Genomic DNA, 13,566 nt, shown 5'->3' with positions numbered 1-13,566 from the left:
CATCGGGCTCTGGGCTGACAGTTTGGAGCCTGGAGCCTGCTTCAGATTCTGTGTCTCCCTCTCTCTCTGTTTCCCCCTTGCTCGTACTCTCTCTCTCAAAAATAAACATTAAAAAAAAAAAGAAAAAATGCAGATTATTTGGACTCTACTCTTGACCAATTAAATCAGAATTTCTAATTTAAAAGCCAATAAAAGTATAGAAAGGCAAGTGATTCCTCATTTTGTGGCAAGTCTTTAACTTAGCCCCGACAATAAAAAAGCATATAAATATTAAACTAAAGTTATACTCTTCCAGGTCTAGAATTTACAGTTGCCCTGCTGCGGTAAGTCTCTATCTGAATTCTAACAGGACTTCAAATAGAAATCTCACAAACTCCACCACACACCTGGTTCTGACTCCTGCTTTTGTAAAGGTGGGAAGAACCTCAGATAGGTCATCTTGGTGCTATACTTCAGAGTCCTGGTCCGTCTCATCACATGGGCAAAGGAAAGCTTCAAGTGCTCAGTAACATTCTTGAGTTGAAAGTATTTGGTATTGAAGAAAAGGAGGGTGTTCAAGAGGACAATTGGTGAGTAAGCGCCCAGCTGTTTGCATTCCCACAAATGCTCTTCTTCAATGCGAGAGAACATGTAACCTGCACCAGAAGGAGGACAGAAGTAACAGTACTAAGCTCCTGCTAAATAGGACTAAGTAATTTCTCCAGTTCTCAGACAGGAAGATATAAAGGAAATAACCAATTGCTCCCATCTTTCCCCCTCTTCCTTACATGGAAAACCAGAAAAGGCCCTGTAAAAGAAACAAAGGAGGATTCCACTGAGGCAGACACTGGGAGCAATCCCCCGAAGCAGTTTTCATCTATTGTTATTTTAGACCAGGGTTTGGCAAACTTTTTCTGTAAAGAGCCAGATGGTAAATATTTTAAGTACTATGGTCCATACAGGCTCTGAACAACTCTGCCGTTATTGAAGATAAGGAGCCGCAGACCAGACAACACATAAACAAATAGGTGTGGCTATATATCAATAAAATTTAATTATACACACAAATCTGAAATTTATATAATTTTCATTTACCACAAAATATTACTCTACATTTTTTTTCCCTTACCATTTTTAGCTCATGGACTATGCAAAAAGAGGCAGCAGGCCAGATTAAGCAGTTTGTAGACTCCTGTTTGAGAGCATAAGGCTTACTGTTTACTGGTTCAGTTTTATTTTAGCTAAGATCATTAGAAGGCAGATAGCTCTCTCCCTCCTTCACCCTCCCTCTTATTTTAAATTTACATTTAAGAGTGGTTACTTCATGAGGATTTTATGGGATTTTTCTCAAAAAGCAGATGTCTTACAGAAGAATTAAGATGAGTATACTGGTAAACGTACACTCCTCATGATAGCCGTTAAAATGCAGGTGTTCCCCTGTGTTCTCTCAACAATCCTCTTTGCTGCTTACGCATTCTATTCTTGGGAGCCTAACCATAAACACGAATTTATTATTTCCAAGTCTATCTCCCTAGCTGCCTCTTTGGATGCTAACTGCATCAAGCCACCACTCCACTCAGAATCCTTCAAAGTTGCTCTACAGCCCAACCAAAGGGGCACAAATTCCTGAACATCACATTCAATCTCTCCATTCACAGCCAAGGAGCGTTAAGAGTAGGAGTAAAACAGGGACCTATCCAACAATTTATGGTCAAAGACAATTCAAGGATGAAGAATTAACGCTTGTAATAACCCATACAGGGTACTTATAATAATACTGAAGTATTTATAATAGACTGAAGAAGGACCACTTCTACAAGTAAAGTATATGCCAGCTACTGGTACAGTGTAAAACTACACCCCCACTACCAGACCAAAAATGGTTTCTAAAAAGTAAATACAACCTCCAGTTGTTTTTTATTTTCAATAGTATGTACCTACACATACACTGTATGGAAGTTATAATTTTACTAAAATAATAAGCCAAAGACATTCTCCTCAACACTCCAAGTATCTTATAAATTAAGACAGAAATATAAATGAACAGTTTACAAAAAGATAGTCATAAAAATTAAGCAACTTAAGAAGGCATATTATGAAAAGAATCAAAATAAAAAATTAGCATCTTACCATTAGGAAGTATTGTAGGTTCCCATATTTTCAAGAGTTTGGTAAGTTCAATCATAAATCTGGAATAGGGCTCAGTAAAAATGTTATCTATTCTACCATTTTCAAACAGGTACTACAAGAGAAAAAATAGAAACATATATGTTGATACAAATAAAACACAAGTTGTTTTTCTTAAAGATTACTTTAAGGAATAAAGTTCACCCTTAATTTTTGCCCTTAAAGTTGTAAATGGTTTTAAAAACACATCTTAAAATACCAGGATTCAAGCTATAAAGGTCTTTTTCTTTCTTTCTTCTTCCTTCCTTTCTTAAGTTTATTTATTTATTTTGGGAGAGACAGAGATAGCATGGATGGGGGAGGGGCAGAGAGAGAAACCCAAGCAGGGTCCATGCTGTCAGAATGGAGACCAATGTGGGGCTCAAACCCGTGAAGCCATGAGATCATGATCTGAGTTGAAACCAAGAGTTGGNCTGAGCCAAAGTCGGATACTTAACCACCTGAGCCACCAGGTGCCCCTATAAATTCCTTTTCATATGAACTATCCTGATCTCAAGCACTAAGCTTGCAAAGTAAAATTTTCTCAGTTCATAAAACTGATATACAAAAAACTGGTTCTAGTTTGGTATTTTCCAAATCATTTTTGAATTCACAGGATCTATCTGCAAATGTGCTCTCAGAAGTTTGTGGGTTTTTTTTAGCATAGTTACAAGATCACTTCCTGAAATAATACAGTTAGCTAGTGTCAGGTGACCTGAGGATACCCAAATTTTAAACTACAGCTCTCAACTTGCTACCCAACAACCCAGACTTCAAAAAGTTCAAGTCTAATTACAGGATGTAATGCTAATTACAGGTTATACAGGTTATGCTAATTATAACCCTCAAGAACCATATCACAGAATGGAGAAACAAGAAACAGTTTAGGTAAAGTATTGCTGAAAAACATCTTGAGGGCACAGGGCAGGTTTACAGAATAACACAACACAAGGTATAATCATGGGCTTAAAAATCTTTTGGTGTTTTTAAGATCTGGTATTTTTAATTTATCTATGGCTACTTTGGTTTCCTGCTTTTCTATCTGTATAACTTGGAGAAAAATTGTACTGCCAGTTAAATTTTTTCTGGCTAATAAAAATTATATACCATTTCAACATGCATTTTTATAGGCCTCTTCAAAGGCAATTCATGCCATTGCCAGATTATAGTTTTACTGTTGAGAAGTATTCATCTTTTTCTTTTAAAGTTATTTTCACAACTGATAAATAATACATCTTCATTATGGAAAAAGTTTAGAATATAGAAAAAGTAGAAGAATGACATACTCCCAACTCACTAACCATTAGAAACATACATAATTGAATTTTATGCATTTACTCAAACAATATGAGTACATATAAAATCCATGTTTTTAAAATTACTTCCATGGGGCACCTGGGTGGCTCAGTTAAGCATCTGACTTTGGGTCAGGTCATGATCTCGCAGTTCGTGGGTTCGAGCCCTACATCGGGCTCTGTGCTGACAGCCAGCTCAGAGCCTGGAGCCTGTTTCAGATTCTGTGTCTCCCTCTCTCTCTGACCCTCCCCTGCTCACGCTGTCTCTCTCTCTCTCTCAGAAATAAATAAAACATTAAAAAAAATTACTTCCACCTTAGATTAGGAACAAGACAAAACTGCCTGTTCTTGCCACTTTCATTATTGTACATAAAGTCCTAGCCAGAGTAATCAGGCAGGAAAAACAAATAAAAGGCATTCAAACAGGCAAGGTCCTAAGGAGTAAAAATATCTCTATTTACAAATAACATGAGCCTATGTAGAGAAAATTCTAAAGAATACACACACGAAATTGTTACTACAGTCAATAAATGAATGCAGCAAAATTATAGGATACAAGCAAAATAAAAATCACCTGCAATGAATAATCCAAAAAGGAAATTAAGAAAACAATTCAATTTACGAGCGTATCAGAAAGAATACTTAAGAATAAATTCAAGGAGGTACCTGACTTATACATCTTTACTTATCTATACTTATACATCTAAAACTACAAAAAAAACAACTCCAAAAGCAAAATAAAAACAAAACCGCTAAGAAATTAAATACCTAAGTAAAACATCCCATATTCAAGGATCTAAAGATAATGTTGTTAAAATGGCAAAATTCCCCAAAGCACTCTAAAGATTCAGTTCAATCCTAATCAAAATCTCAATGGCTTCTTTTTTTTTTTTTTTTTTGCAGAAAGGAAGGAAAAGGCCAATCATAAAATTTGTATGGAATTGCAAGGAACTTCAAATCACCAAACAAATCCTTGTTTCCCTATTTCAAAATTTACTACAAACAACAGTAATCAAAATAGTGTGTATCAATATATGAATACCCATATAGGGCAATGTATCAGAATTGAGAGTCCAAAATAAACACATAAATTTAGTCAAATGTTTTTCAACAAGGATGTCAAGACTGTTCAATAGAGAAAGAACAGTCTCTTCAATAAATGGTGGTGGGAAGACTGGATAGCCACATATACAGTTATCCCTAAGACAGATGCATCCCTACCTTACATGAATATAAAAATGAATTCAAATGGATCAATGACTTAAACATACGAGCTAAAAGCCATAAAACTTAAAAGAAGGCATAGAGGTAAATCTTCATGAACTTCAGTTTGACAATGGATTCTTAGATAATAACACCAAAAGCACAAGCAATGGAAAAAATAAACAACTTCATCAAAATTCAAAATATCTGTTCATCAAAGTATACTACCAAGAAGAGTGAAAACTCAGAGACTAAGAAAAAATATTTGCAAATCACATCTGACAGCTTAATATCCAGAATATATAAAGAAATCCTACAACTCAACAAGAAAAAGACAAACAACAAATTTAAAAAATGGAGTAAAGGACTTAAATATTTATACAAAGAGGATATACAAATGGCCAACAAGTACAGGAAAAAATCCTCAGTGATATTAGTCATTAGGAAAATGCAAATCGAAACAATAACGATACTACCTCATACCCCCATCAGATGACTTAAAAAAGAAAAAGGAAAGTAACAAATGTTGGCAAGGATATGGAGATAACAGAACCTTCATATGCTGCTGCTGGGAATGTAAAATGGTGCAGTCAGTGTGGAAACTGTTTTGGTGGCTCCTCAACAAGCTAATCATAGAGTTTATATGACCATGTGGTTCTACTTGCAGGCTAAGGCCCAAAAGAACTGAACACCGGTGTTCAAACAAAAACTTGTACATGAATATTCACAGTATCATTGTAAAAGGTAAAAGATTTACGCGATCTGAAGAGAAACCAGAGTATTATCATTCACTATTTGTAATAAGTAAAAAGGTAGAAATAAATATCTACAAACAGATGAATGGATAAACAAAATGTGGTATATCCAAGAATGAAATAATTCAGCTTTAAAAAGGTACTGCATGCTACAACATAGGTGAACCTGGGAAAAACCAAAACACTAAAGGCCACATAATTGTATAACACTATTTGTATGATATATCCAGAACAAGCAAATCCATACAAATAGAAAGCAGATTTATGGTAGCTGGGGACTAAGCAAAGGAGGTAATAGGGAGTGTCTGCTTAATGGGTACTAGGGTATTAAAGTTTTAGAAAAACACAGTGATGACAATTGCACAACATCATGAATGTACTTAATGGCACTGAACTGTACACTTTATTATTTTTATTTTTTTTTACAAATAGCTTATTGTCAAATTAGTTTCCACCTAACACTCAGTGCTCATCCCCATAAGTGTCCTCCTCCATGCCCATCCCCCCCAACCCCCCACATCCATCAGTCCTCAGTTTGTTTCTCAGCATTCAAGAGTCTCTCATGGTTTGCCTCTCTCCCTTTCCCCCACCATTTCCGCCCTTCTTCTCCCCCTTGTTCCTCCGTCAAGTTCCTCCTAATCCTCCTATACGTGCAAACATATGGTATCTGTCCTTCTCTGCCTGACTTATTTCGCTCAGCATAACACCCTCAAGGTCCATCCATGTTGCTACCCATGGCCAGATTTCATTCTTTCTCATTGCCGTGTAGTATTCGATGGTATAGATAAACCACATCTTCTTGATCCATTCATCTGTTGATGGACACTCAGGCTCTTTCCATGTTTTAGCTATTGTGGAGAGCGCTGCTATGAACATTGGGGTACATGTGCTCCTATGCCTCAGCATTTCTGTATCCCTTGGGTAAATTCCTAGCAGTGCTATTGCTGGGTCATAGGGGAGTTCTATTGTTAGTTTCCTGAGGAACCTCCACACTGTTTTCCAGAGGGGCTGTACCAGTTTACATTCCCACCATGAACTGTACACTTTAAAATGGTAAGCTTTATGTTTTTTTTCCCCCACTATATAAATAAATATTGTGCAACACATAGTTGTGCAAGTTACTTTAAAAATATATGTCTCGGGGGCACCTGAGTAGCTTGGTTGGTTAAGTGTCTGACTTTGCCACAGGTCATGAGCTCATGGTTCACAAGTTCCAGCTGAAGCTGGATCCTGCTTCAGCTTCTGTGTCTCCCTCTATCTCTGGCCCTCGCCCACTAACACATACACTCTCTCTCTCAAAAGCAAATAAACATTAAAAGAATTTTTTTAATGTCTCTAAGAGTTTTTCATGCAAAAATGTAGAAGAGCAATTCATTGCTTTTTAACCATTGCATGGTATTCAACAGTATAGACATATTATAGTGACTGAACATTACTGTTTTGATGAACACTTACGTGGTTTCCAACTTTTGGCTGTTGAAAACAATGTTATAATAAAAATACCAGTACATGTCTATGTACATGTATGTATTTCTTTGGAGAGGAATACTGATCAATGGATCTGCTACACTGAAGAATCTACATGCATTTTTTTTTTTAAATGTTTGTTTATTTTTGAGGGAGAGAGCGACAAAGTGTGAGCAAGGGAGGGGCAGAGAAAGAGGGAGACACAGAAATCAGAAGCAGGCTCCAGGCTCTGAGCTGTCAGCACAGAACCCAATGCGGGGCTCGAACTCATGAACTGTGAGATCATGACCTGAGCCAAAGTCAGAAGCCACCCGAATCTACATGTATTTAAAGTTTTATTCGTCACATCAACTAAGCCCTCTGTGAAGGCCTCCAACAGTATACATATGCTGTTACTAATACTTGGTATTGAACTTCTCAATCTTTCAATATTTAATCAGTCTAATGGGTGACATTTTTCCTTGATTATAGTTGAGTAATATTTTACATTAGGGAGACAGTCCAACACAGTGATCTTAAGAACGAATTCTGAAAATAAACTACCGGGATTCACATTCTGGCCCTGCCACTTACTACATTTCAGACCATAGGCCAGATTTTAATTCACTGTGCCTCAAAGGAAAATGGTGATAATAGTCCTTATGCCTCAGAGGAGCACACTAACAAGTGAAATGAGTTAATATATGAAATAACCTTATATTAGTAATACACAGCATACACAGTAAATGATTGTTAGACATTCCTAACACATTTTGCCTGTTAGCTGTGTGCTCATTTTGTTATTTGCCTATTTGTTTCTTTTGCCAATTATCTTCTTTTTTGCTAATGTTAACAGTGGTGGTACAGGTGTTGATATTATGGTTGAGTTTAGTTTATTTCTTTACACTTTTATGTATTTACAAAATTCTTCACAATTAGCATAATCATTTTTATAATCAGAAAAAAAAAGAGGAAGCACAGCTGAGATGTTAGCTTAAGTTACATTTTAAAATTCCTTACAGTTAAGGAAAGTTTATTTCTTGTCCAAACTGGTAAAAGGTTTATAATATTTACTTCCTAATCACCTATAGGTAAATATTGTTAACTTACAACCTCTTTTTAATAGTATTATTATAAAAGTCATTTCTTAATATAAACAACAGGATAAATATACTAGAAAAAACTTTTATAAGGTTATGATTTGTCTCACAAATTAGGGTATATTTTACACATAGCAGAGTATCTGATATTTAAAGCAAAGGTTTGTGACTGAAATCACAGCAATGGGCACATGTTTTGATTATGTTCAAGTCAGAATATGAATCATTGCCACACTACGTCTTACTCCTTGACATTTGCACTGATAAAATGAAAAAATGTTCTTTAGATCCATAATATCATAAATTCTAAAAGTTCAGGAAGTGTTTAGAATCTTCAAAATTTTTACTTAACCAAAATGCACATGTGGCACATAGTAAGTGATCAATAAATTTTGATTTAAAGAGCCTATAAAACTCCTCTCATACGTTGGTTTTCTTTTTTGTTTTCTTTTTATTTTAGAGAGAGAGTGCAAGTGGAGGGAGGGAGGGAGAGAGAGAAAGAGAGAGAAAGAATGGGAGAAAGGAAGAAAGAGGGATAGAGGGAGAGGGAGAGGGAAAAGGGGGGAGAGAGGGAGAGAGAGGAGAGGGAGGAGAGGACAGAGGGAGAGGAGAGAGGGAGAGAGGGAGAGGGAGAGGGAGAGGAAGAGGGAGGGAGAGAGAGAGACAGAGACAGAGGGAAAGGGAAAGAGAGAGAGAGAGAAAGAGAGAGAATATCTTAAGTAGGATCCATGCTGAGTATGGGACTCAATCCCAAAACCCTGAACATGACCTGAGCTGAATGCTGAGGTCGTATGCTGAACCAACTGAACCACCCAGGCACCCCTCGTATGCCAATTTTAAAAATCTCTTGTATCATCTAGAAATTGTATCAAAATATAATGGGAACAACAGTTAAATAACAAAGGTTATATTTAGATTCTGTGGGGAAAATGAATGTTGCCTGTGTAACTAGATAACCCATCATAAATGTTATTAATCAGGAAGATACTTATATCATGTACAAAAATGAATTTTAGATGTATTAAAGATGTCAATCTAAAAAAAACAAGTATTTTAGAAGGAAATTTGAGAATTTAAATAAACATTTAAGTAGGAAGACCATCCTAAGCAAAACCAGAAAAACCAAGAATTATAAAATAAACGCATATTAAACTATGTAAAAAGGAAAGCTTTCTGAATGGCAAAACATAATATAAACAAAAAAATATAAACAAAAACTGAAAGACAAATATACACTAGAAAAGTTTATTTCAAGCATTTACATTAGCGTTCATATCCCCAGCATAAAAGAGATCCTACAGAAAGAAAGGAAAAATCCAAATCACCAACAGCATACAAAGACATTCTACTTTATAAAAATTGGAAAATACAAACTGGAGCCACCAGATGCCATTTATTTAATCCAGCAAAATAATAAACATTAAAAAGAGGAGTGGTAAGGAGAATTCAAGAAATGGCCAATCACAATACTGCTGGTAAAACTGTAAATTACTATAATCATTCTCGAAAGGAATCTGAAAACATCTTAAAATTAGAAATCTATATATGCTTTAACCTAAAAATAAAAGCACCAGTTCATCAGATATGCAAACAAAATAGTTACTCAAACACTGCTTATAAGAATAAGGGGGGAAAGCCTGAATATATAAAAGAAAAAAGGGTGAATAACTGGTATATTCATACTCTGCAGTATTGTGCAGCTTTCTTTTATAAAGGGAGGGAACTTGATTTATATTCATCTAGAGGGATAAGTAGATTGGGAAAAAAAAACTGCAGGGGGTGCCTGGGTGGTTCAGAAGACTAAGCGTCGGATTCTTGATCTCAGCTCAGGTCATGATCTCATGATTCATGAAACTGAACCCTGCGTCAGGCTCTATGCTGACAGAGCAGAGCATGCTTGGAATTCTCTCTCTCTCTCTCTCTCTCTCTCTCTCTCTCTCTCTCTCTCTCTGCCCCTTCCCCACTTATGTGCATATTCCCTCTCTCAAAATAATAAACATTTAAATTCTTTTTAAAAATGTGCAAGAAAATGTGTATGGTATGAGCCCTGTTTTGCTAAACAGTAAGCAAGACAAGACTAACATCTATTCACATGCATAAATGTATAGCACAGAAGAAGGTACACAAATGACAGATAATGCAATACTGGTTACCACAGAGACTGGGAATAGGAAGAGACAAAATTTTCCTTATATGCACTTACTGTTCTAACAGTTACATTAAGCACAAACTACTTTCAGAATTAAAAAATAAACTTTAAGAATAAATGCCTAAATAAAAGAACCCCTCCTGCCCCATCGTACAAGTGGAAGAAAACTTCACAAATCGAGAAAAGAAAAGTCAACAACACCCAGGGCACTACCAACCTGAGATGATAACCACGATAACCGCTGTCAACATTTTTTTGCACACTTCATTTTACTATGTATTTATAGGATTGGTTTTTAAATCACTGTATGTTAACATGTATTCATACTCTGGTTTTGTTCATTTAATGGTTTAATATTAATATTTTTACATTTCTAGATGTTACTTTGTAAACAATTTTTATTGGCTACGTAATACACTTTATAAATATACTGTAATTTACTTAAACATAACACTCTGGCGGCCCTGAGGATATTTCCAATTTTGTGCAAATGATGTCTGAATTATATCAGCTTTGACAGACTACCCAAAAGTGAACTACTAGTGAAAGAGTATGAACATTCAAAAACATTCCTGAAACATATGCTCAAGTGTGTACTAATTACGACCAGCTATGAAGGCTGTGAGAAGGTTCTTCTCACAGAACTCCTATCAAAAAGAAGTGCCATAATTATTTTATTCTTGCTAATGTGATAGACAAAAAATGGTAACCTGTTATTTTAATATGCATTTAAAGTACATACATATATATATATATGATATACACAGTTACCTGTACTTTTTCGTGAATTCGCTATTTTTGCCTTTTTTGTCCACTTAATAATTAAATGCACCACCCTCATTTTCTGTTATTCTACTAAGAGTCTCAATTTGGCTTAAAAAAAGCTCTGTGATGAAGACTTTTAAATGAGGGTCAGTGGTTCATTAAGAACAGAATATAAAAAAAATACCAAACAACCAATATACACTATAATTTTTCAGCTTGAATCAGAAGTTCTATCAGAATTATTAAAAATGCAATACATTTTAGAACAATTACTGAATTTGATACCTGCTGAATTCCAAGGCACAAGTATAAGATACTGTCTGGATCATATTTTTCACCATTTGGTCTCCGCACCTCTTGGATAAACTGGCATAAACCCAAACTCAACTCAGCAAAAGTGCAGGACAGAATATCTTCCTTCAGCTTGATAGAACGGACTATGGAAAGGTAGAAAACATCTGAAATATTAACTTATAAGAAACACAGTAACATAACTTTATTCACTGAAAAACACTGACTACTACTGTGTCCCAAGGCATTGTGGTGAACACTGGTGAGTACACGGATTACAGACAAATCCAGCTCTCAGGGCTTTTTCGGTTAAAGAAATGAAAACAATGCAGTGCACCTGGTGTAACAGGTGTTATGACAGAGGTTTTATTTAAGAAGGATTCTAGGAAAGCAAATGAGGAACATCTAACAGGGAAGGGTCAGGTGAGATTCTGGAGGATGCGACACTAAGTCAGACCTTGAAAAGTGAAGAATTTAACAGGTGAATGAAGAATTCCAATCTCAGGATATAAAAAAATTTCCCACAGCATATTCCACAAATACTAGCAAATGGGAGCTAGAGAAGACTGGGTTTCTAAGATCTAATAAATTTGGAAAACAGCAGGATATTATATCTACCTCTAAAGAATTCACAATGGTATAGAAAAGGCTTATTAAAAGTTCTGAGAATATCTGCATAAAAATGCTATTTAACTTTCTCTAATTCAGATATTTGCATACAGAACACTTCAAATAACATAATAATTTTATGTCCTTAGAAATGCTAGAACACACAAAAAATGAAACGGTTCAGGGGATTTAGATGTACAGGAGAAAATCAAGAAGGGCAGATGGGGGCAGATCATGGTAAACCTCACACAGCATATTAAGGCTCTGAAAACAACTAAGAATTGAATTAATTTTACCAGGAGAGTTAACCCAGTTTGATTTGTAGAGATACGACTTCAGTAGAGATCCTACTTCAATTCAGATTAGAATTGAAACATTCTTTCTAGTCATTGCTCCTCTGCATTGAGACAGATATCATGTTTCCAAAAATATACTTGAGTTCCCCTGATTTGATTTTGTAAAAGGTAAAAGTGGTGGCTCAGAGAGCAAGGCCCATGTTTGACCTTTTCACCAAGGCACTATCCACTATGTCTGGTACATACCTAGCACATAAATTCATTAAGTATATATTATTTTGACGAACGAGTAGCAAAAATGAGTAGGCATCCCCTGTGGCTATTACACTTAGACCTGGTAGTCTAATATAGTATTACCTCTCCATTCTCATTACCCTTCTTTCCTTTTTAATACAAAGAGTGCTATGGCTCAAAGTGGTTGGTAAAGGAACTAATAAAAGTACATAAGAGGAGTATTATTTATATCACTCTGTAGAGATTACACTTGATCTGTAGGAACTGAATGAGTCATAGACCACAGAAGCCACTAAGTGCTCCAATAAGCAGAGTGACATGTACCCAAAAGCCAGAAGGATAGACTGAGGTGAAGCCAAGAGTGCATGCAATTACTCTGCTGTTAGAAAGAAGGTATAGTTGGAAAGAGGCAAAAACAAAAACAAAAACAAAAAAAACAAAAACAAAAACAAAAAAAAACCCTAGTGACAAAGACATACTCATCCATTCCTGCTCTATCTCATTCCACAAAGATTATGGTATCTTACATAAAACAAAGATAATAAAAAAGGAAAACATAAAATGAAAACATAAGTTTAGAGTAGGAATTTCAAAACCAGGGAGTAGGGGGAAGGGGGGAGAGCAGTTAAAGTGGACTCTAAAATTATACACTGTTGTCCTGTGTGGAGTGTTTTATCGGGTTCCAAGTTTCCCAGCACCTGAATAGTCTCACAGAGCTTGTTATTAGGAAAAATTTCTACAGAAGAGGCAAGGCTTTTCCAGGTACTTTTCTCAACACCACCACCAACAAAAGAAGTCCCATGTGGGGTAGGTTACAGATACAGGGCTCAAGAAAGCAGATTTGAGCCACCTGCACAGTGTCAGAAAAAGGAACAAAATTCCTCATATTTGCATAACAAATTCATGCCCATACAACCTTACCTTTATAACAAGCTCTTTATAACTGAGAGTAGGATATTAATTTCTCTCTTTTACCATAACACTTCAAATTTTAAATATTCCATTTACAAATTTTAAATCAACAATAATATTAAAAGTGATTCAGAGAATTCAGACTACAAGCAGAGAAATGATTTTTACCTCTACAGCCTGGCTCTGAGGATTCTTGAGACAGGGCATGGTCTTGAGCACTTCCTAAAGGGTCAGAACATGGGCTAGATGCAGCATGTTCAACACCTGACAAGGAGAGAAAAAGAAATAAGAAGTTTAAATATAAGTGGGGAAAATTTTTAATTAAGCCAAAACCATAGTTTTATGGGATTTTTGACCTAGTATGTT

General features: G+C 35.7%; 1 protein-coding gene across 3 annotated transcripts in view; it reads right to left on the bottom strand.

Annotated features, from left to right (window-relative positions):
• ZMYM4 (zinc finger MYM-type containing 4) overlaps positions 1-13,566 on the bottom strand; it is a 118,815-nt gene that overhangs the window by 6,217 nt on the left and 99,032 nt on the right. For all 3 annotated transcript variants that reach the window (XM_077753094.1, XM_077753095.1, XM_077753096.1), the window contains 4 exons: positions 13,369-13,464; positions 11,144-11,295; positions 2,110-2,221; positions 387-635 (listed from right to left, as the gene is read on the bottom strand). In XM_077753094.1, the coding sequence (XP_077609220.1) occupies positions 387-635; positions 2,110-2,221; positions 11,144-11,295; positions 13,369-13,464 (609 nt within the window). The remainder of the gene's footprint in view (positions 1-386; positions 636-2,109; positions 2,222-11,143; positions 11,296-13,368; positions 13,465-13,566) is intronic.

Source organism: Crocuta crocuta, unplaced genomic scaffold (assembly GCF_008692635.1).
Source record: "Crocuta crocuta isolate KB4526 unplaced genomic scaffold, BGI_CrCroc_1.0 scaffold303, whole genome shotgun sequence".
Lineage (NCBI taxonomy): Eukaryota > Metazoa > Chordata > Mammalia > Carnivora > Hyaenidae > Crocuta > Crocuta crocuta.
Note: the sequence above shows the minus strand (reverse complement) of the source record. Positions and strands in the feature narration are given on the sequence as shown.